General features: G+C 39.8%; 2 protein-coding genes and 1 long non-coding RNA gene across 3 annotated transcripts; 1 reads left to right on the top strand and 2 right to left on the bottom strand.

Moving 5' to 3' along the window:
* Positions 1 to 1,010: 1,010 nt before the first annotated feature.
* On the bottom strand, positions 1,011 to 5,273 carry LOC145433678 (uncharacterized). The gene is made up of 3 exons (XR_013913165.1): positions 4,885 to 5,273; positions 4,636 to 4,814; positions 1,011 to 1,357 (listed from the first exon to the last, which is right to left on the bottom strand). It is a non-coding gene; the product is annotated as an uncharacterized LOC145433678 (long non-coding RNA).
* A 5,852-nt stretch (positions 5,274 to 11,125) lies between these two features.
* Positions 11,126 to 14,306, top strand: LOC145433664 (E3 ubiquitin-protein ligase RBX1). Its single transcript, XM_080310826.1, has 4 exons — positions 11,126 to 11,224; positions 11,911 to 11,968; positions 12,042 to 12,248; positions 14,139 to 14,306. The coding sequence occupies exons 2-4, from the start codon at positions 11,912 to 11,914 to the stop codon at positions 14,187 to 14,189; spliced, it is 315 nt and encodes a 104-aa protein (XP_080166952.1). The 5' UTR covers positions 11,126 to 11,224; position 11,911; the 3' UTR covers positions 14,190 to 14,306.
* Positions 14,307 to 15,078: 772 nt separating this feature from the next.
* LOC145433661 (mediator of RNA polymerase II transcription subunit 24-like) lies at positions 15,079 to 19,155 on the bottom strand. The gene has a single exon (XM_080310822.1). The coding sequence runs from the start codon at positions 18,327 to 18,329 to the stop codon at positions 15,237 to 15,239; it is 3,093 nt and encodes a 1,030-aa protein (XP_080166948.1). The 5' UTR covers positions 18,330 to 19,155; the 3' UTR covers positions 15,079 to 15,236.
* Between the last annotated feature and the right edge of the window lie 1,002 nt (positions 19,156 to 20,157).

Below are 20,157 nucleotides of genomic sequence, written 5' to 3'. Positions count from 1 at the left end.
TATGTCCAAATGAATGGATTTCTGACAACTTTTCGGATGAAACAACTATTGCGGTGTTATCATTAGTCGTAAACAATACTATAGGATTGTCGTACCGAATAGCATGTATTAGAGGAATCTTGAGTCAGGATAGGTGGGGTATTCATTATGTGTGCTCGGTGTTATATGCGTTCTATTTAGGGAATCATATACGGAACAGTCTGTATCACTATCTAGCAAATTATACTGTTACACTCAGGGTTGTAATGACTCGAGTCATGACTCGACTCGAGTCACGATTTTATGATGACTCGACTCATTTTCTTAAAATACGGAAATGACTCGACTCGAATCAATCTGTGTATTGACTTGACTTGGACTCGAGTCATTGTGCGTGACTCGAGACTCTGACGGCCAAGACCGACATTTCATTGTAATTTCGAAGAATAGTAAAGTAACCACACTATTGGGATTTCGTCTATTGGTACTGATACTTGAAAACGCGACCAGAAACTGCTAAAAATGAGGAAAATTAGTATTATAAATGCGAACCATTCGATATCACCAAACTGAGTTATAAAAAGTGGATTCAGCAAGATTTAGCAACTGATCAGTCGACACAATAACTTGGACTCGACTCGAGTCATGGTGGACTCGGCCCTCTGATCGCTGACTTGGACTTGACTCGGTGGTGAATTGAAATGACTCGAGTCAAAACTATAAACGTGTGATTGACTTGTGACTTGGTTACAACCCTGGTTACACTGGACACTTGTCTGCATATTCTATAATCAACATGTTACTATAATATATGTGTTAGGCAACATGATCCGACCACAGCTGAAATTGCCATTTTTTGTTCTAGCTCATGTATTGAATCCATCAGGATAAATGCCGGATAAACACAGCTGCTAAACTGCTAATAGCCTACCTACGGGTGAAACTTGGAGATTGCTACCCAGAACGTTCCTGGTGTGCGCTTCTACCTTTCCCAGAGCCAATAACATGCATGGAAGAAAGTAAAATCTGGATAAAGGCATGTGGACTTCCTTATAGTCATCTGAATTCTCATTTTATTGATAAAATGACGTATGTATTATTGTACCAAAAATATTGAATCGTCACATAATTTAGTAGATAGAACAATGAGTCCAAACTGATATGCAGTCACACCGCTTTCGTTGTTGATGCCACAATCGACTTGGTGTGTGTCTCATATTATTCCGCTCCAGTGTTGTTGCTTGATGGTGTAAAATGGATTGAAATTGTTGAAAGCAATATATTCAATGATAAGATGGATAGTTGATGACATTGGTAGGGGTCGACATGAGTCGCACGAGCACGCCTTGATGGGTGCCTGTACAGCAGTGTTGTTGCTCTGTAAAATAAACATATTATATATTTTATGCAGGCTTGATGGATATCCTTTATGACGCTGCAGAAAGAGGAAGTCGAGGGATAAAACGCAAGAAAATCAAATTTCTGGAAGAAGTATAGAAGCACAAAACAGGAAACTCTTCCAGGAAAATTACAAATTGACGGACAATTATTGCTGGTGAAGTTCAGCTCTCAGAGCACCATAGTGTCAAAAGATGTGGAGAAGCTGATGAAATTTTATACTGGACTACATTAAATTCTTTCTGAATTGCCCGACTTATCCTACTGACGTCAAATTCCTATTATTGTAGTAAGCATAGTATTAAACCATTAGGTGAATCGTATGTAACTGCTTCATTAAATTTCGATTTGGCTATGTAGAGATGTGGTTCTTAAAAATGCAGTATTTGCATCCATTCGCGAATTCTCAAATCTAGAATGATTATTGACTGTACTGAACTGATGAAGACAAACCCCGCCGTGCTCACAATATCTTTGTCTATAAATCACATACAACTTTGAAAGGATTGATGGATTGTGGTGTACTAACTTTTGTGCGAGAACCAGTGTTGGTATGACTCGAGTCATGACACTTTGCTAAAATGACTTGACTTGACTCGGCATGTCAGAAATGTGGATTGACTAGTGACTCGGAGCAAAATTCATGAGTCAATTTCAAGTCCTCAAGTAATCGGTGTCAATAAAAACCACTGTATCTTGCACACTGTATGTTCGGACTGTTCACGAAACGCTGGTGAGAGTGACCAACCAACCCGTGAGAGTGACCAACCATTCAATGATCGAGCGTTTTACTGAGCCTTCATTGTTCTCTCACAAATATATTTTTATCGCAAACGAATCTTACAGCTTACGTTGTCGTAAACTAGTATACCGTAGTAAAGTAATTTAATAGCAAAATGTCTATTTCTGTTCTACATTTTTACCGTAACCAAATGTCTTGTTTTATTGAAATTGATTGGAATATAGGCTAGTTTATATAGTCCTTAACCATTGACGAAGGCTCGAATTGTATCATATCAATTTGTAAATGGGTAATGTATTGCATCTTATCAATTCATTTCTCTATTCTCTATTTTGGATGTTAACTATAAACTGAGGCTATGCAATCACGTAGTTTAGCAGTTCTACGTATACGTGAGCGACACAGCGCCTTCTTGTGTGTATAACTCTGTATTCGTTCATTGGTGTGTGTGACTTGACTCGTGGCTCGACTTGACTCGAGTCAAAATGTGCAATGACTCGAAATGACTTGTGACTCGAAGGTAGTGACTTGATCACAACACTGGCGAGAACTATTCACATGGAGCTATGGTGCACTAAGAGATGCTATCATGGCAGAAAAGGGATTCGCAATTGAGCCTGAAATCAAGAAATTAAATCTAGATTTTATATTCCTGCACATGATTTGGCACATCGTCAAATGTCGGGGCCAAACTGTTCCGCAACAAGAAAGATGACGAGACATCATATTCATATTAAACAACTGATCGGAAGAATCAAGGAGTGTGAAATTTTGTCCGGTGTCATAATATGCAGCATTGTCTATCAACTAACCGAATATGGACTAATTGCTTACTCTAATTCAAGATTAGAAATGAATGACGCAACATATTCAGCATTTGTGCAAATTCAGTTCCATTGTGAATATCGTAATGACTAATAGCATGCTACAGATCCTAATTGCATGGTGCCATGGTCAGTGTGCGCCAACAGTGCATGTCTATACCAGTGTTGGGATCAAGTCACTACCTTCGAGTCATTTCGAGTCATTGCACATTTTGACTCGAGTCAAGTCAAGTCAATCGATTTTCAAAGGTGACTCGAGTCAGGTCAAGTCACTCGATTTTTGGAGGTGACTCGAGTCAAGTCGAGTCAAGTCAAGTCAAGTCACGAGTCAAGTCTAGGGCTGGGCAAAATCGAGTACCTGAGTGATTCGATTCTGAATCGAGTATTTTGCTTCGAGTCGAGTAATCGAGTATCACTTATTATGACGTCACATCGGTATGGAAAATGACAAAATTCAAATATGAACTTTTATCCTACCATAAATAATATAAAGCCTGTCGCACACCATGTAAAGGTAATTTGTAGCTTTGCAATACGTGTTACGTAAGCTGGTACATGACCAATCGAAGTTTTAAGGTTTCCAGAGTGAAAAATGGTATCGAATCATAATTTTCGTTGATAAATTCACCCTTGTTGACATGGAGCGTACAATTTCAGTACTCGAAAACATCACCTTTTACTACTCGACTCGAATCATTAGAATTAATACTTGATTCAGATTCGAGTACTCGAATCATTGTGCCCAGCCCTAGTCAAGTCACATTTCAAGTCAAGTTGCCTTTTCGATGTATGTATGAGGAATGATTACGTCACTGCAATTTGCTAGCTGTCTGAAATACAGTTTGAGTGGTCATTGGTCATTGATTTCGAACCGATGAACGAATATAGAGTTAAATATACACGCAAGAAGGCGCTTTATCGCTCACATATACGTAGAACTGTGAAACTACGTAATTGCATAGCCTCAGTTTATAGTTACCAGCCAAAATAGAGAATAGGGAAACGAATTGATAAGATGCAATACGTTACCCATTTACAAATAGATATGATACCATTCGAGCCTGTGCCCATGGTTGAGGACTATATAAACTATATTCGACTTCAATTTCAATAAAACAATCGGTTTGGTTAAGAACAGACATTTTGCTATTCTATTACTTTACCACTGGAGTTACGACAACGTAAGCTTTAAGCTTCGATCACTTCGTTTGCAGTCAATCTATTTGTGAAAGAACAATCGAGGTTCGGTGAAATGCACGCTTATTGAATGATTGGTCGCTCTCAGTCACAGGGGTTACACAAGCGTTTCGCGAACAATCCGAACATATCCAAGATAAAGTGATTTTTATCGACACCGATTAGGCTACTTGATGACTTGAAATTGACTCGTGAATTTTGCTCCGAGTCACGAGTCAATCCACATTTCTGATACGCCGAGTCAAGTCAAGTCAAGTCATTTTGGCAAAGTGACTCGAGTCAAGTCAAGTCATGCGAAAAAGGTGACTCGAGTCTGACTCGAGTCATCCCAACACTGGTCTATACATACTATATTCCAGTGGTGTGGTGTGCATTGAATCTCATTTAGATGCCCAATTTGTTGAATAAACAGTTCTCCAGGTACAGATGTTGTAGGATTATTTGTGTTTGGTGTAATGTTATAAAATCGAAGACACCAGACACACCAAAATCTACCTAGAGGCAGGAGTTGATGGGTTGCGAGTACGGTCAAGAGATGGCTTGGCAATCACGATCGAGCTCACTGATGCTGACGCAAATCACAATGTATGCCTTTCAGCCCTTGTAGCTTCAGGTGTTGGATTGTCTTGATCCTTGCATAACTGCATATGCATGAGAGCATATCAGAACCTAATCTGAAAATAAAACCATGGTTACAATATCTATTGCATGAGTCTCTGAAGAAATGCCTTTTTCCTTACTTACCCTGTCTTACAAGTGCAAGACGAATCAATATTAGATTTTCCGAGATATTTCCATCAGGTGTGGTATCTCACTTTTCTGCAAGTTTTTTCTGCGATAACATTGGCTGTTCACTAGAATATTGCTTCCACAATAAGAGTGGATTGTCTCCTCAATCTTTATCCCTAAGTCGTGTACGTAGCTTTCTCCGCGGTGTTAGAAGAAAATACTGTCCCACTCAAATCCGATAGAATATCCATAGCTTTCAATCAATATATACCAAAATTGTACTGTGTGGCAGCGGCTATATTTTTCTAACATATATTTCTGAACAGGAGATATTATGCTTGGAGATTTTACTCGTGCCCTGAGCCTATGAAATCGTCAAGTATGCATAACCACAATCCGATAGTATAGTATACATCAATCGTTGCTTAATCCTAAAAGTTGTCAAAACTCCATGCATTTGGACACACCATGCTGATGCGTACTTGCCACTATTCATGTTCAAATTGTTCATTCTAGATTAAAACGCTGCATCTACATACTAGCTCTGCGCTATTACTATTCATCAGGTCCAGCCATCCCCAATTCAATGTAATTTTGCTAAAAACCTTCATTTTTCAACCCTTTTCCATAAGAGCTCATAGTAAGCTTGCCCGAGCTTGATGTTTGTTTACATCCTGGAGCAACCTGATTGGTTCGTGTCAAAGGTCACGTAAGTGTCTATTAAAACCCGAAGCTTTTCGAGCCAACACTCTTCAGGGGTTTGTCTGCACATGATGTTGTTTTGTTTCTATGACGTCCCAATTGGCTGTATGCAATGTAGTTATATCATATAAATTTTATTCCGCTCGCGGCCCTGGAACCCCCACAATCAGCCTCGAATTTTTCATTGTTATGGAGATTGGCATTGGGACGCAACAATGCTGTCTGGCGAAACGAGAGAGTAGCTCAAGTGAAAAAGAGCGGACAGCATTGTTGCGTCCCAATGCCAATCTCCATAACAATGAAAAATTCGAGGCTGATTGTGGGGGTTCCAGGGCCGCGAGCAGAATAAAATTTATATTTTCGTAATCAGTTCAGAGTCAGCTTTCGATTGATACCCGTTTTACCAAATTGAATGCTCGGCAAGCCGATCAAAAATGACCGTCAAACTGCCTGTAGCCAAATGGAAATTGTGACGTGATACAATTTCACTGAGCCGTGAGATTTGCTTGTGTCGACCAGACATGGGGTGATTACTTCATGAATGTAATCGATTGCGATTACGATTACTTGTGAATCCCACGATTACGATTACGATTACGATTACAGCAAAATCAGGAAGTAGTCGATTACGATTACGATTACATTTCAAATGTAATCACGATTACTCACGATTACATTTGTTTTCCTTCTTGAAGCACTAATTTCAGAAGACATATTGGAAGACAATATGTGGCTTGCGATGAAAAGGTCTAATGAGATAACAACTTTCTTTACATATCATACGTCATTTGCTTGTTTTGTCATAATGTACCCATTGCCCAACTCGATGCAGGACTATTCGTCGCACCCAACGATTTGCATTCTTGCCAGGTCCGTAACTGCAACACCCCAAACTCCCCAATAGGACCGGAAGCGAGCTCCAAGGGGACTCAAAAGTATTTCGTAAATCAACATAAATTATTATAGAGTATTTTCAAGAGAGTTTATTAAATTGAAAATTTTCTTCGAGCTTCGTGATTTAATGTCTCTAAATAGCTTGATTTTGAAATGCATACTTCTCCCCATCAAAGCATGCATAATTTATAGGAATAGGCATTTCGGTGTCAGTGGCCGCGTTCTGTGGGCGTGACGAATAGTCCGGTCCTTCAAATCTGAGCCCCAACAATGCAAATGCCACCCACAGAGGAGGGAATACATAAGAATTTGTGTGTGCGTCTCACGAAAGTTTTTTTTTTAATCTGCTACGTTTGGGCGACTACAGTATCTTTTTATTATATAAAAGACGGGAGCTCACGAATTAACAACATACAATAAAGTAATTATAACAACATACCAGATGCTATAGTTATGAATTAGGTGCCCCAGCTCTACGGGTAAATCTGAATGAATAGCAATATAATGCAATTACCAATATCATTGACGAAATTAAGTCATCAACTTGAAAACTTACACCCTATGAGGCCCCAATACCCAGGGTTGTAATGACTCGAGTCGCAATTTTTCGGTGACTAGACTTGACTCAAGTCATATTTTTAAATGCGTAAATTTTTTGTATTGACTCGACATGTACTCGATTCATTTTGCATGACTCGAGACTAGAACGGCCAAGACAGACATTCCATGTAACTTCGAAGAATAGTAAAGTTACCACATTATTTGTATTTCGTCTATCAGTTCTGATACTTGGAAATAGGGCCGTAACCTGTGATAACTGATGAAGATTACTATATTATGAATACGAGTCATTCTATATCACTCAAGAAGAGTTGGAAAAAGGGGGTTAAAGCGGATTGACCTGAAAACTGATCTGTGAACATAACGACTTGGACTCGGACTCGAGTCAAACACTATGACTCGGACTCAACCCTATGCTAGCGGACCTGGACTCGGACTTGACTCGGGGATGAATTGAAAATGACTTGACTTGACTTGACTCGAGTCAAAACTATAAAAGTGAGATTGACATTGTGACTAGGTTACAACCCTAGCAATACCAACGTTTGGAGTTGAGGACGAATTGCTGTTTTGGTCCTGATTGTACCTACAACCCACGCTAACATGGTGTATAACTGGATGGCCATGGCGACAGGTATAAATGTCGAGTGAAGAATTGTGAAATAACGATTGGCGCCCGTTTCAAGTAGAGTCATATGAGAATAAAATAAAGTGAACTTAAAATTCTACCTTCCACTTAATACAGATACTGCAAGCTGCCGTTACGAGAAATGGCAAAGAACGTCTCGGTTATGATATATATCAGCAGCTGTTGATTTTAACCATCGTAATGTTTTATTTGACGAGTATAAAATTTCAAATCTTTGTCCGGTGTGCGTACAAAATACATACGTATACTACATAGATAGGCCTACTGCTCGCCAAGCAGAAACGGTCAAATTGCGTTTAACTAAGCATAACCAAACAGCAATACATGAGTTACTATTTGAAACTAGGCAGAGTGGTGATTCGATTATGATCTTGCGGCGAGGTATAGTGGCGTCTGGTGTTTATTGATAACTTGATATACGGCATGGCTCACACTGTTCTAACAATCACAAAACAATGTACATCGAATATATATTTACTACGTGTGGATACTTCTTACGCAAGGACGAGCAAAGCTAATAGCCTACTTCTGACGTAATAATGAGCAGTGGCGTTTGTAAATCAGCCACTTGCGCTATCAACAACCTGTAATAATATCTCTTCCTTGTTCACGAATGTTCGGTTATGTCATATTCATTGTACAAATAAAAAGTAATCGATCTCTCACAAAGAAATCGATTAGATATATGAAGTAGTCGATTACGATTACGATTACTTTGGATTTTTTTCGAATGTAATCGATTGCGATTACGATTACTTGAAAATGCTGTAATCGTCGTAATCGATTACGATTACTAATCGCGATTACCCCATGTCTGGTGTCGACACCATATAGGACATTATGGTTATGGTTATATGCAAGTTTATGAAATTCTCTCTATGCCGACGATTAGCCCTGAAGAGTGTTGGCACGAAAAGCTTCGGGTTTTAATATATTTGTAATATGAATATATTATTAAAATGTATATTAAAGTTCTGTACCCCAAAAAGTCTCTTGATTGTCTTTTTTTTACTTTTCATCAGGGCATGGCATGGTATGGAATGGAATGAGAATCTCCCATACTCCATACCTGCCCAATCGTTCCATACCATACTTGACAATTTTCCATACCATACCAACATTCTTCCATACCATATTTGATACTTTTTCCATACTTTCGAAACTTGACCAACCTCTAAAGTGATATTCTATTTTTGATGTGTGAAAATGTTCCGGCGTATATATTCTAATAATTTTGGATGAGATTAATTATTCATTTAAACAGTCCTGATGCACCAATGCTATCCCCCGTTTCTTTATATCATATGTCGTCAGCGATGTAGGAACGTATGATGTAGGGCGTAGGCCTATACACACGGGATTATTTCTTGGAAATCACAACAGAATCTCACGACATGTAAATCTAGTGTGATAACGCACTGCTAGCATAACCTAATCTACGGAATTACATAAAACAAAGGTATTGTCAAATTATAAGATAGGTTCCCAACCTTTATACCAATGGTTCGCAACCTTTTTTGGACACGCCCCCCTTTCTGATAGTGAAAAATTTCGCGCCCCCTTATCGTCATATCACAAAATCTAACCGGGATGCTAGCAACCACAACAGATTGTTTGATGGCATGGAAGGTTATGACTGTTGATGAGAGAATTAAAAAATATGATGTTCGGTCTATATAATAGAGAAACATGCGTGAATTGGAGGTAAATCACGCAGAGCGCGAAATTTTTTTCCGTTAACCGCTTCATCGCACCCCCTTCAGTTGCTTTCACGTCCCCCAAGGGGAGGGGGGCGCCCCCCCAGGTTGAGAACTAATGCTTTATACACTTTAAAATTGTTCCTTCAATAAAATTTGATATAAGTCTTTCTCTTGTAAAGACTTGCTGTTGGTGAAAGTTAAGACCGCCAGAATGGAACAGCACGCAATAAAATTAATGCGCAGTGAACTGGTAACCGTACAGGCGTACACTGAATGTTGCGCCTCCTTAAAATGGATATGTGAGGTAAGCCCACAAAAACTAGGAAGGGTTTGTAATTTTTCTAAATGTACCAAGGTAGCATCAATTTACATATGTAAATGCCGTACCACCATCACTGCCGTGTGTTATGTATTTTGGTTGGATGAAAATAAAGACTCTCTCTCTCTCTCCCCGAATATACTGCATGAGTCAGATAAACTTCCTGGTGTTGACGAACTTATGCGTATGGTAGATATAAGCCACCATAACCCACACTGTCGCATCCCCATCGGTTGGAAACACCTGCATTGGGATATATCTTTAAATAAATTTTACATAACTACAATAAGTTTGCGACAGATAATCAAATGTCTATATTTTCTCCGCCAATCTGTGGGTCACATCCGTTAGCTTCATTAGCCAATATCAAGGTGTCCGCTGTCCATTATATCAGAAATAACCAGATTTCCTGAAGTTACAATGCGTGTCGTAGCCTACATATCGTAAAGTCGCTTCAAGACAAGCTACATATTTTTGAATTACAATGATGATTCTGTCAAATAGATATTGCGTGACGATCATCCTCCCGAAGCGCAGAAAATTAACAAATTGATAAAAATATTGATGTAACTTCTACATTCTCAGAGTCTACGATTTTAGAACTACATTGGTTATACTTAGTGGAAGTTACGATAATCGAAATGCAATTGTAACGCGACAGCGATCGAATATCATTAATTTTTAACACCTTTAACACCTGAAGAAGGAGCGGAGCTCCGAAAGCTCGTGTAATAAATAAAATTAATACGTTGCAAGGGGACGCTAAATAGGGTGTGAAAGCAACCAAGATCCTAATATTTTTTTTTGTATCGTCTGCTATCGGTTCGAAGAATTATTTATTTTTATGATATTTAAATCGGAATAATTTTATCAATAATATTATTTCCATTCATATGCGCGGCGCCACACTTTGAGGTCTTCACGTAGATGTCGACCGCGGGATGGGCGAGTCATTAATCACAATTTGAGATATGTACATAGACAATGAGCGATTTTATTTGGTATGCAATCAATTTGACAAATCGAAAGTAGGATTATTGTCATGGTTCTGGCAAAACTGTCAAAGTATGGAAGTATGGAAAACACATTCCATACCATACTTGGGAAATTTCCATACCATACCATACTTGCACTCTTCCATATTCCATACCATACCATACTTCCATACCATATCATACCATGCCCTGCTTTTCATTCAGTGTGCAATGTGCAATTGTGCATGCCTCCTCTTTACAACGCCTATGCCCGGTGGGTGTCTGATTTTAAAGACTACTGCAAGTCTTTTCGACACGTTCCTATCTTCATTGTGTCGCAGGCTTGTGGCGTTTTTGAAATGACGATATTCGTTTATATATCTCAGTGTGGTAAAAACTGGTGCTGATGTCAGTAACATGTTGCTTCTGGTCAAATTAATGTTTCACATGTTTACCTGTAGTGCTGCACGTTCCCCGGATATTTCGTCACAATTTCACTGGGTTTTGATGTTGCTAAAATTGACGGAAGACAGACGGAACCGAAACCAGCAGCCAGGTAATGTCAAACTCGAGTAACTTAGTAATAATCTTTAGCATTATAATTTCATCCGATAAAGACACACAATGTATAATGCTATACACAAGACACAATACGATGTAATGAACATATCTCGTACATCCATAGCTCTTCCACATTTTTTGGTTGACAACCTGTTAGGCTGTTATCCCTCATTTTTTACTCATTTCTCGTCCATTTCTTTCCTTTCCTTGTACAACGGGTCTTTCTCTGGGCCTTTCTTTGAAAAGATGACGTATGGGCACTAAGAACAACGACCCAGTGGAGGCTGGGAGCCCAGGTATAAGTAGAAAGTTATCATATTAGCTCTTTCGATGCTATTCGGTGGGCTGTGTCATTATACCTCAATACAGTTGTGGCATATTGCCCTGCATTGATTGCGAATGGTATCTTAAGACTTGAATGCCTAAGCCCTACAGGCATATTATTAGAATATCCTGTAGTTTCGTACCTTCCCTAGAAAAACTCTACTAGTAGATTTTAAATAACTTGACTGCTAATAGAAGTTGAAACCCATCAATTTTATATATCATTCAGTTCTAGCATGCGACTTCATTTTCTGATACAGTATCTCATCTTGAGACATGCCGTGTTGTTTGCTCAATAAAAAGATTCGGATGCACCTATTTTACCCTTGATGATTCATTTTTTCTCTACAAATGCAGTATGGAAGTAGACCAGCCCTCGTCGAGTTCCAGTTCTGCGCCGAAGAAGCGGTTTGAGGTGTGATGCATTATGATGATGGCAGATGAGCAGCATGGTCCGATTTTTTAAATCTGTACAAATATCTCTGCAGGTCAAGAAGTGGAATGCTGTTGCTCTTTGGGCTTGGGATATAGTCGTTGACAACTGTGCTATTTGTCGCAATCATATTATGGATTTATGCATTGAGTGTCAAGCAAATCAGACATCTGCAACTTCCGAAGAATGCACTGTGGCATGGGGAGTGTGCAACCACGCATTCCACTTTCACTGCATTTCCAGGTGGCTCAAGACCAGACAGGTAATTATCTATTCATCGTACTCTGAGATTTCGCAGGTGTTGTAAGCCTACAGTTTCATTCAATGAGAAAATTGGTTAAATTGATTATTTATGAATTGATAGAAATAAAACTAGACACATTCTGATTCAGGAATCACTCTTGCTTTGTCTAGGTCGTACATATTTAGTTGTCTAGCGCAGTGGTTCTCAACCTTTTTCACCTCGCGGACCGGTAAAATTAAAAAAAAATGTCTGGCGGACCGGTGCCCTTCGAAAATTGAAATGAAGCCAAAATGCAAAGTATGCAACCTTTTTTTGCAATTATATGGTGCTAGAGAGTGACATTTAAAGGGTTTTTGATCGTAATTAATTGTCTTCATGATAGCATCCATGTGATTTTATGGTAGTCAGTCTGCTGACTCGAGGTAAAATTGCCTTATCAAGATAAACGTGCCACCGCCGAGAGTCGTTTACAGTCTTTCGCGCCGAAGGCCGTGGGTTTAACCGACCACGCCAACTCGAACCAAGTCGAACTAAGCACCTTGCCGTGCTACCTTGCTCATTGCCCACTTCCGTCAGACGCCTACGCTACTCTGGCAACTACGAATACAATGTGTGCCGCGGGAAAACACCTTGCAGCAACTATACTGGCCATCCGGAAATCCGGGCCGCAGAAGCACATCGTTAGCCCACCCAAAAAAACGTTGGTCTTGGTCCCCTACATGGAGTAAGCCAAACTTCCGAGGGCTTCGCCCCCAGACCCTACAGTTCGGTAGATGTTTTCACCTGTACTTGTGAGCACATTCATTCTACTCGGTGTAAGCAGAGAGTTTATGTAGCTTAATCGCGGCAATGCCGAATATTATCGATCATTCATGACTGAATCGGTTTTCTCGCTACCGAATTTTTGGTACACCCTACGGAGTGCCATGTTAGCCTATACTTCATCAGGGGTTGGTACGTCGTGGTGTGGCAATGGCTGACGCCAAAATGCATATTTCTATAAATCATGCATGTATCTCGGAGAAGGGCACCGAATAAGCAAGACATTTAGTGACACTAAATCGCAAAAAAGCGCGAAAAGAAATTGAAAAATGCTGGAAAAAGTTTCAGAAAAGTACGCTATGATTTAGGTTCATTTGCAAAATAATTTTGGGCACTCTTCAAGCTCCAATTGGGTGGTTTTGGGTGCCCCAGTTACGGTCTTAAACAAAATGAATGAATCGAAAACGAATGATCACGCAAGCTGTGCTGTTAAGCAATGAGTCAGCACGTACCTGTTCTGTACTTGTCGCTAATCAAATAAACGTCTTGAACTTTAAGTCAAATCGAACATGTTTCAAGCCCTAATGTTACCTCTAGAACTTCTGAACTATTTTAAAATTTGATGTTTTATTTATTCTATCAATGGACAAGCCTTCAACATTACATCTTGAAATTGAAGTATAAAATTGTAATTTACCTCGCGGACCGGCAGGAATGTCGTCGCGGACCGGCGGTTGAGAACCACTGGTCTAGCGTGATTATCAGTACGGTAACCAGCAAATTGCTATATTTTGACAATGTCAACATATTGTCATCTGGTAATCTAACTTATGTTAACATATCAGGGGCTACCTATCCATCCATTTTTGATATTTTGAGAAAATCAAGGTTGTGTAACTTTCATAACCTACCGCAGCAATATAATCAGTGTTTATATTTATATTTGCAATAATTCAAACTGTTACTTTCAAACTCGTGTGTTGCAGCACTGGCACTATCGGGTCACCCAGTAATGTTCATGAATTATTTGATATATTGATGTATTATCCCTGTAGCATAATATGTCCTTGACGGTGGACAAATATAATTCTCTCTCTTACATGCATGACTCATCTACTCAATCCGTACGAATTGCTCATTTTCTAGGTGTGCCCGCTTGACAACAGAGAATGGGAATTTCAGAGATATGGTAGATGAAGCCATGAACCTCTTCAGCAGATATTGAAAATTTCCCTTTGGAATTGTAACAACTGCGTTGTTCAATACCGTTGTATCGTTTCTATTTGAAATACATTTGTTGAGAATTTTGTGTAATATCTTGTCGTCTGGCATAGAGCTGGTGCTGTTATACAGTTAATAAGCGGGTATTGTATTTAAATTCATTTACATTTTGGCTTAGTTAAACTTATGTGTCTTATGTAGAGCAGAGTTGAGTGAAATTGTCACGTCATGAATCAATAATCGTCAGATGTTTTCATACAAGTATCTATATTATTGATCAAATTCACTCATTACCTTTGAAACATTTCGCGCGGCCAGGATATGAATGCACGCGTAGTTTTTGTATGATAATTGTCATCAATTTTAATGTGTAGTGATTGAAGTCTTGTTTTCAACGTTAGTTACCTAATCCGGTTCGCTACTATCGGATGACTATCAAAGGTCATCAACATTCAAGTGGCCCGCGCAGTGGTTCGTAAATCTCATGTGGCCCTTTGGCCAAAAAGGTTGGCCACTCTTGCGTTAGCATGGTATTAATGTCTGCATTGAACCATGAATCAATATAGCTGGTGCGAACGGAATGACTGACAGAACAGGGAATTCTGTTGTGACCCTTCTTGCGGATGGTCGATGATGATCAATACACCACAAGATTGCGATATAATGAAAAGATAGGAGGAACGACTTGGATAATCAGACACTCACCTTGGCATAGAGAATGTAAATAAGAGGCAGGCTACACTGAGGAAGTCACACTAACTGGAGAAGATCGGAGGCTAGAACCGGTATAGAGGCCCTGCAATATTCATGCTGAATATATCCACGTCAAGTTCGACGAAAGTAATCTTTGCGAATGCAAGCGTAACATTGAAAATATATTTATTGACAAATTAACTGCCATCGGCTTGGAAAACAATGGTGCTGGTAGTTCAGCACTCCATATTACTATTCGAGGAAGCCGTTAGCAGTTGAAACAACAATATGGCCGAGTATACACCACTACTGCCAGAAGCAATAATCATATCACAGAGTCATTTGACTAATAGTACTGGCAATAATTTTTCGACTCATTCCATTTCCGAGGTCAGAAATGCAAAGGCTGAAATGTAGCGCATCGAATTCTTCCCCCATGTGACGGATTTTATAAGAACGTCCTTTATCAGTAATCAAAGACGCCAACTCAGATGCCATTTTCAATGGCATGAATTGGAGGACTGCCTGCGACACCAGTTCACCACAACACGAGGCCAAATACACAAACTGTACAATAAAATCAATGTGTGGTCCAGGCTGATGGTTTTGCAGTGACAAATGCATAATCTCCAAAACATAACTCAAAGCTCTTAGAACAGGTTGGTCAGTTATTCCCGCGCTGCGCGATTGTGTTGCATTTGTTCCCTGGGAATCTGACAAAATAGATGAAAATGCACTGGACGATAAGTCATGCTCAGCAGTGACACTAAACAGTCGCCGGAGTTTGTTTGGTCCTCCGCCATTGCCAGGAGCTTGCCTTTGATGTATGACTGGTGCCTCGATGCCAGACACAAGATATTCTTGCTCCAACCGTTTGGTCTGATTTGTCCTCGGGAGACATCCTTTTTGTTGTAGGGACATGTTATGCAATACCATCGCTAGTCCTGATACCACTAGTCTGGCGAGTGAATTCCCAGATGGAGCAGACAAATGCATGTATTGTGTCCCGTCCGTAAGATAGTGAGGTATTTCATGTCTAAGCAAGCAAATTACACAGCTATCAAGATCAAGTTGAATCAAGCCGCTCACTACCATAGCAGTACGCTCCACGTCATCTTTACGCGTCAGTTTAAGGAGCTGCCTGACAATTTGATGGGTAAACCATTGCGGACCTGTTCTGTCCAGAACATTTGACAACTTTTTCAGCATTGCACCGTCAATCCATTCGGACTGACAGCACTCTGATATATATCCCGTGAATACATCTAATGGATAGTGAACTGTGGCTTTGACGACAGTCTGTTTCGAAGTATCATGGAATATATCAGGGGTAATCTCTTGTAGCAAGAATGTCGCGACGCGTTTGAACATTTTGTATATTTTCCCGGAGTGGGTATCTTGTCCCATTGAAGATGGCCGTGACAACTTGTACAGCACCTCTTTCAGATCGGCATTGAATTCACATGAAGCAGAGAGAGAAAACCTAGCGGCTTCAACAAGACAGCTCAAACGGATTGCCAGTGAAAAAGTTTTACATATGATGTCACATGCACCAAGAACATCCGCTTTCGTTATATACTTGTAATTCCAGGCTTTGATCATTTCGATGAAAGCTCTAGTCATATGGATACAAGTATCATACCATTTTACAAGAGTTGGAGGTTGATCTTGGGTACGATCTCTCACACTCTGGAGTCTATCAATAAATATTTTTACTCTTTTGTCGTCTACTTCTAGTCTTTTAGAATTCAACATTTTAACGCTCGATTCTCTATCCTCAGGCCACTCCTGCATTAGCCATTGGTATATAAACGGCTCAGCAGTTGCATCTTGATCTGCATATAGATTCCGTATGACATCTTTGCCATACTGTTCAGCTATTTCACAAACAAAGAAAAAAGACAAGTCAAAAAGTTGACATCTGATTTGAGCGCTCTTTACATTCTCTCCCTGCTTTGGGTTAACTTTAACAACTTCGTTCAAGGCGATCAGCTTTTGAGCGAAGTTTTGTACATTTTGGGAATCCGGACCAGAAGCGATGATCAAACTGAAGTTACTAGATAATTGGCTCCAAGTGGCGACAAGACTTTCTTGGTTAGCTGTGACATCGCTTGTGTCCAGAATAGAGAGAATCTTACCCGCTGTCACTTCATATTGCAATAATTTACTTGGTTCAACAGCACGGACAGGATGTTGCGAAGGTGCCTTGACCATTTTGCTTCGTTTGACTTTCAACTCTTCACTTGTCTCTTCCTTCATTAAATCAAACGTAACACACCGCTCCACCAACCAGCTGAAACAATCACTGCTGGCTGTGACTTGGTCAAGCATATCAAGCAAGCTATCATATTGAAGGAGCGATGTGAAAGCATCGGTGAGGGCATCATCAAACCTTTCATAGGTCTGCGATATCATGAATTCACACCCGGAGCTCGAAGACAACAAGGATTTGAGTCGGCATAAGTACATCGGTAATTTCAGAAATAGTATCGATGACCATTTATGCTTCGAACTGCCATCAATATTTCCCAGGAATCCGAGCATGCATGATCTCATCAAGCTGACACATATATCTTTATAATTCAAACCACAGATTTGTGAGATGAGAAGAAGTTGTTGCATCAGGCTATCAGGATCTGTCATTTTATTCCAATCCCCTTCTAGCAAAATCAGCATGTTTGTGAGCATACTGTGATGTGAGCAATTACCGAATACATTTTTGGAAGGGTAGATTGCCAATGTCTTGGCATGGCATCGCGAGAGCTGAGAAACACTATTGCACGACGTTGTAATTTCATTCTGTGCAGCATGATTCAGTGCAGCACCTTTGATAACAGCGAGATCTGTTTCAATGTGACTCCATCCACTACTCTCTTCGAAACGAGCCACCGTTAACAGTGATGCTGTTCGGCGCATTGTTGTCAGTGACAGCAAAACTGAACAATTATGTTGGATGATGTCTATAGTCTCAGGATTGGAAACTTCCTTGACACCTGTAAGGTACTGCTCAATGTTGCGTAACAGCCATTTCAAGATGACCATCAATGTCTTACAAAGCAATAGACTGTCTTCAAGAATCTGACCCGTGTTCATTCTCTCGATGTAGAATAATAAGAATTGTAGTGTGCATTTCATATTAGGTATGTTTTGAAGGTCCTCATGCTTTGCAATTGCACTCAAGATGGCACTGTATGAAAGTATTCCGGATGTCAATCCGTAGTTGAAATAGCCTAGTAGAACTGTATTGGGAGAATTCCCCACAAACGCTTGCATAAATAAAACGTCGGCCATTTGGATCATATCAGAGTTATTTCCAGGCTGAATAAGCTTTTTCATTGCAACAGTCCATCTTTGCTCACTCCAACGCTCCTTCCATGCAGTCATCACCACTTTACGAAATAAGGTTTGACTGGATCCAATCATATTTCTTGAAATCCAAGTTTGTCGATCGCAACAGACAATTTGGTAAATATTTTTTCAGATGTTCAATACGACACAACAGTTTGAAGTAATGATAGCTCTGACAGCCTATTTGTATCTGAAGTACATGACGTATAGTTGTGAGTTCACACGAGATGAGTAAAAGCATACTGACTGACTGACATATCCCCAAATAATGGTGATTGTAGGTCATTACCATATTTCATAACAGCGTTACAGACAGGGTTCACATATAATTCTCACTGCTATTATAATCCTTACAGACTAACTGCTTCAGATGTAGGCTTACCATACGTTCAGATATAGGCGGGACAATCAAGACATTCTTTAGATTTACCAACTCAAACCCTGCACAAGTGCACACTGCACAGTCATTTTGTCGCTTGCATCTAATATTCTCTGCATTATACTTTTCATTCAGTGTGCATGCCTCATATTTACTTCGCCTAGGCTAAGGTGGGTGTCTGATCTTAAAGGCTACTCCAATTTGTTTCGACACCTTCCTATCTTTTCATTGTATCGCAATCTTTTGAAACGATGAAAATATTAATAAATCTGATTGATTGATTTTCACTCCCACAGTGCACATGCACTGTTTCAACCTGCACAGTGCACACGGACTGCTCTCGCTGCATCCAGTCCACAGTCGGCGCTAGGTAGTATTATGACGATTTCCGACTGTATATATTTACAATTAAAGGCTGTGAGGTAAGTAATTTGTAATGTATTCTGACATCTCGCTGCAGAAAAGCCACGTTTCCCATGACCCCACCAACGAAAGTAAAGTGTAGTGTCAAGTTCAGTCTTGTTTCCCTGCTCACTGATCAGTGCTCCAGACATGGGGTGATTACTTCATGAATGTAATCGATTGCGATTACGATTACTTGTGAATCCCACGATTACGATTACGATTACGATTACAGCAAAATCAGGAAGTAGTCGATTACGATTACGATTACATTTCAAATGTAATCACGATTACTCACGATTACATTTGTTTTCCTTCTTGAAGCACTAATTTCAGAAGACATATTGGAAGACAATATGTGGCTTGCGATGAAAAGGTCTAATGAGATAACAACTTTCTTTACATATCATACGTCATTTGCTTGTTTTGTCATAATGTACCCATTGCCCAACTCGATGCAGGACTATTCGTCGCGCCCAACGATTTGCATTCTTGCCAGGTCCGTAACTGCAACACCCCAAACTCCCCAATAGGACCGGAAGCGAGCTCCAAGGGGACTCAAAAGTATTTCGTAAATCAACATAAATTATTATAGAGTATTTTCAAGAGAGTTTATTAAATTGAAAATTTTCTTCGAGCTTCGTGATTTAATGTCTCTAAATAGCTTGATTTTGAAATGCATACTTCTCCCCATCAAAGCATGCATAATTTATAGGAATAGGCATTTCGGTGTCAGTGGCCGCGTTCTGTGGGCGTGACGAATAGTCCGGTCCTTCAAATCTGAGCCCCAACAATGCAAATGCCACCCACAGAGGAGGGAATACATAAGAATTTGTGTGTGCGTCTCACGAAAGTTTTTTTTTTAATCTGCTACGTTTGGGCGACTACAGTATCTTTTTATTATATAAAAGACGGGAGCTCACGAATTAACAACATACAATAAAGTAATTATAACAACATACCAGATGCTATAGTTATGAATTAGGTGCCCCAGCTCTACGGGTAAATCTGAATGAATAGCAATATAATGCAATTACCAATATCATTGACGAAATTAAGTCATCAACTTGAAAACTTACACCCTATGAGGCCCCAATACCCAGGGTTGTAATGACTCGAGTC

The sequence above is a fragment of the Botryllus schlosseri genome, chromosome 2 (assembly GCF_051294905.1).
Source record: "Botryllus schlosseri isolate E-star chromosome 2, Bs_hap1, whole genome shotgun sequence".
NCBI classification, from domain to species: Eukaryota; Metazoa; Chordata; class Ascidiacea; order Stolidobranchia; family Styelidae; genus Botryllus; species Botryllus schlosseri.
This window is presented reverse-complemented; position numbering and strand designations above follow the sequence as displayed.

Excerpts from the sequence above, each read along its gene's own strand:
- LOC145433664 (XM_080310826.1), top strand. The coding sequence starts at position 11,912 with ATGGAAGTAGACCAGCCCTCGTCGAGTTCCAGTTCTGCGCCGAAGAAG. Across the intron at positions 11,969-12,041 it reads CGCCGAAGAAGCGGTTTGAG|GTCAAGAAGTGGAATGCTGT; the intron begins GTGTGATGCATT and ends ATATCTCTGCAG. Across the intron at positions 12,249-14,138 it reads GGTGGCTCAAGACCAGACAG|GTGTGCCCGCTTGACAACAG; the intron begins GTAATTATCTAT and ends CTCATTTTCTAG.
- LOC145433661 (XM_080310822.1), bottom strand. The coding sequence starts at position 18,329 with ATGATTGGATCCAGTCAAACCTTATTTCGTAAAGTGGTGATGACTGCA.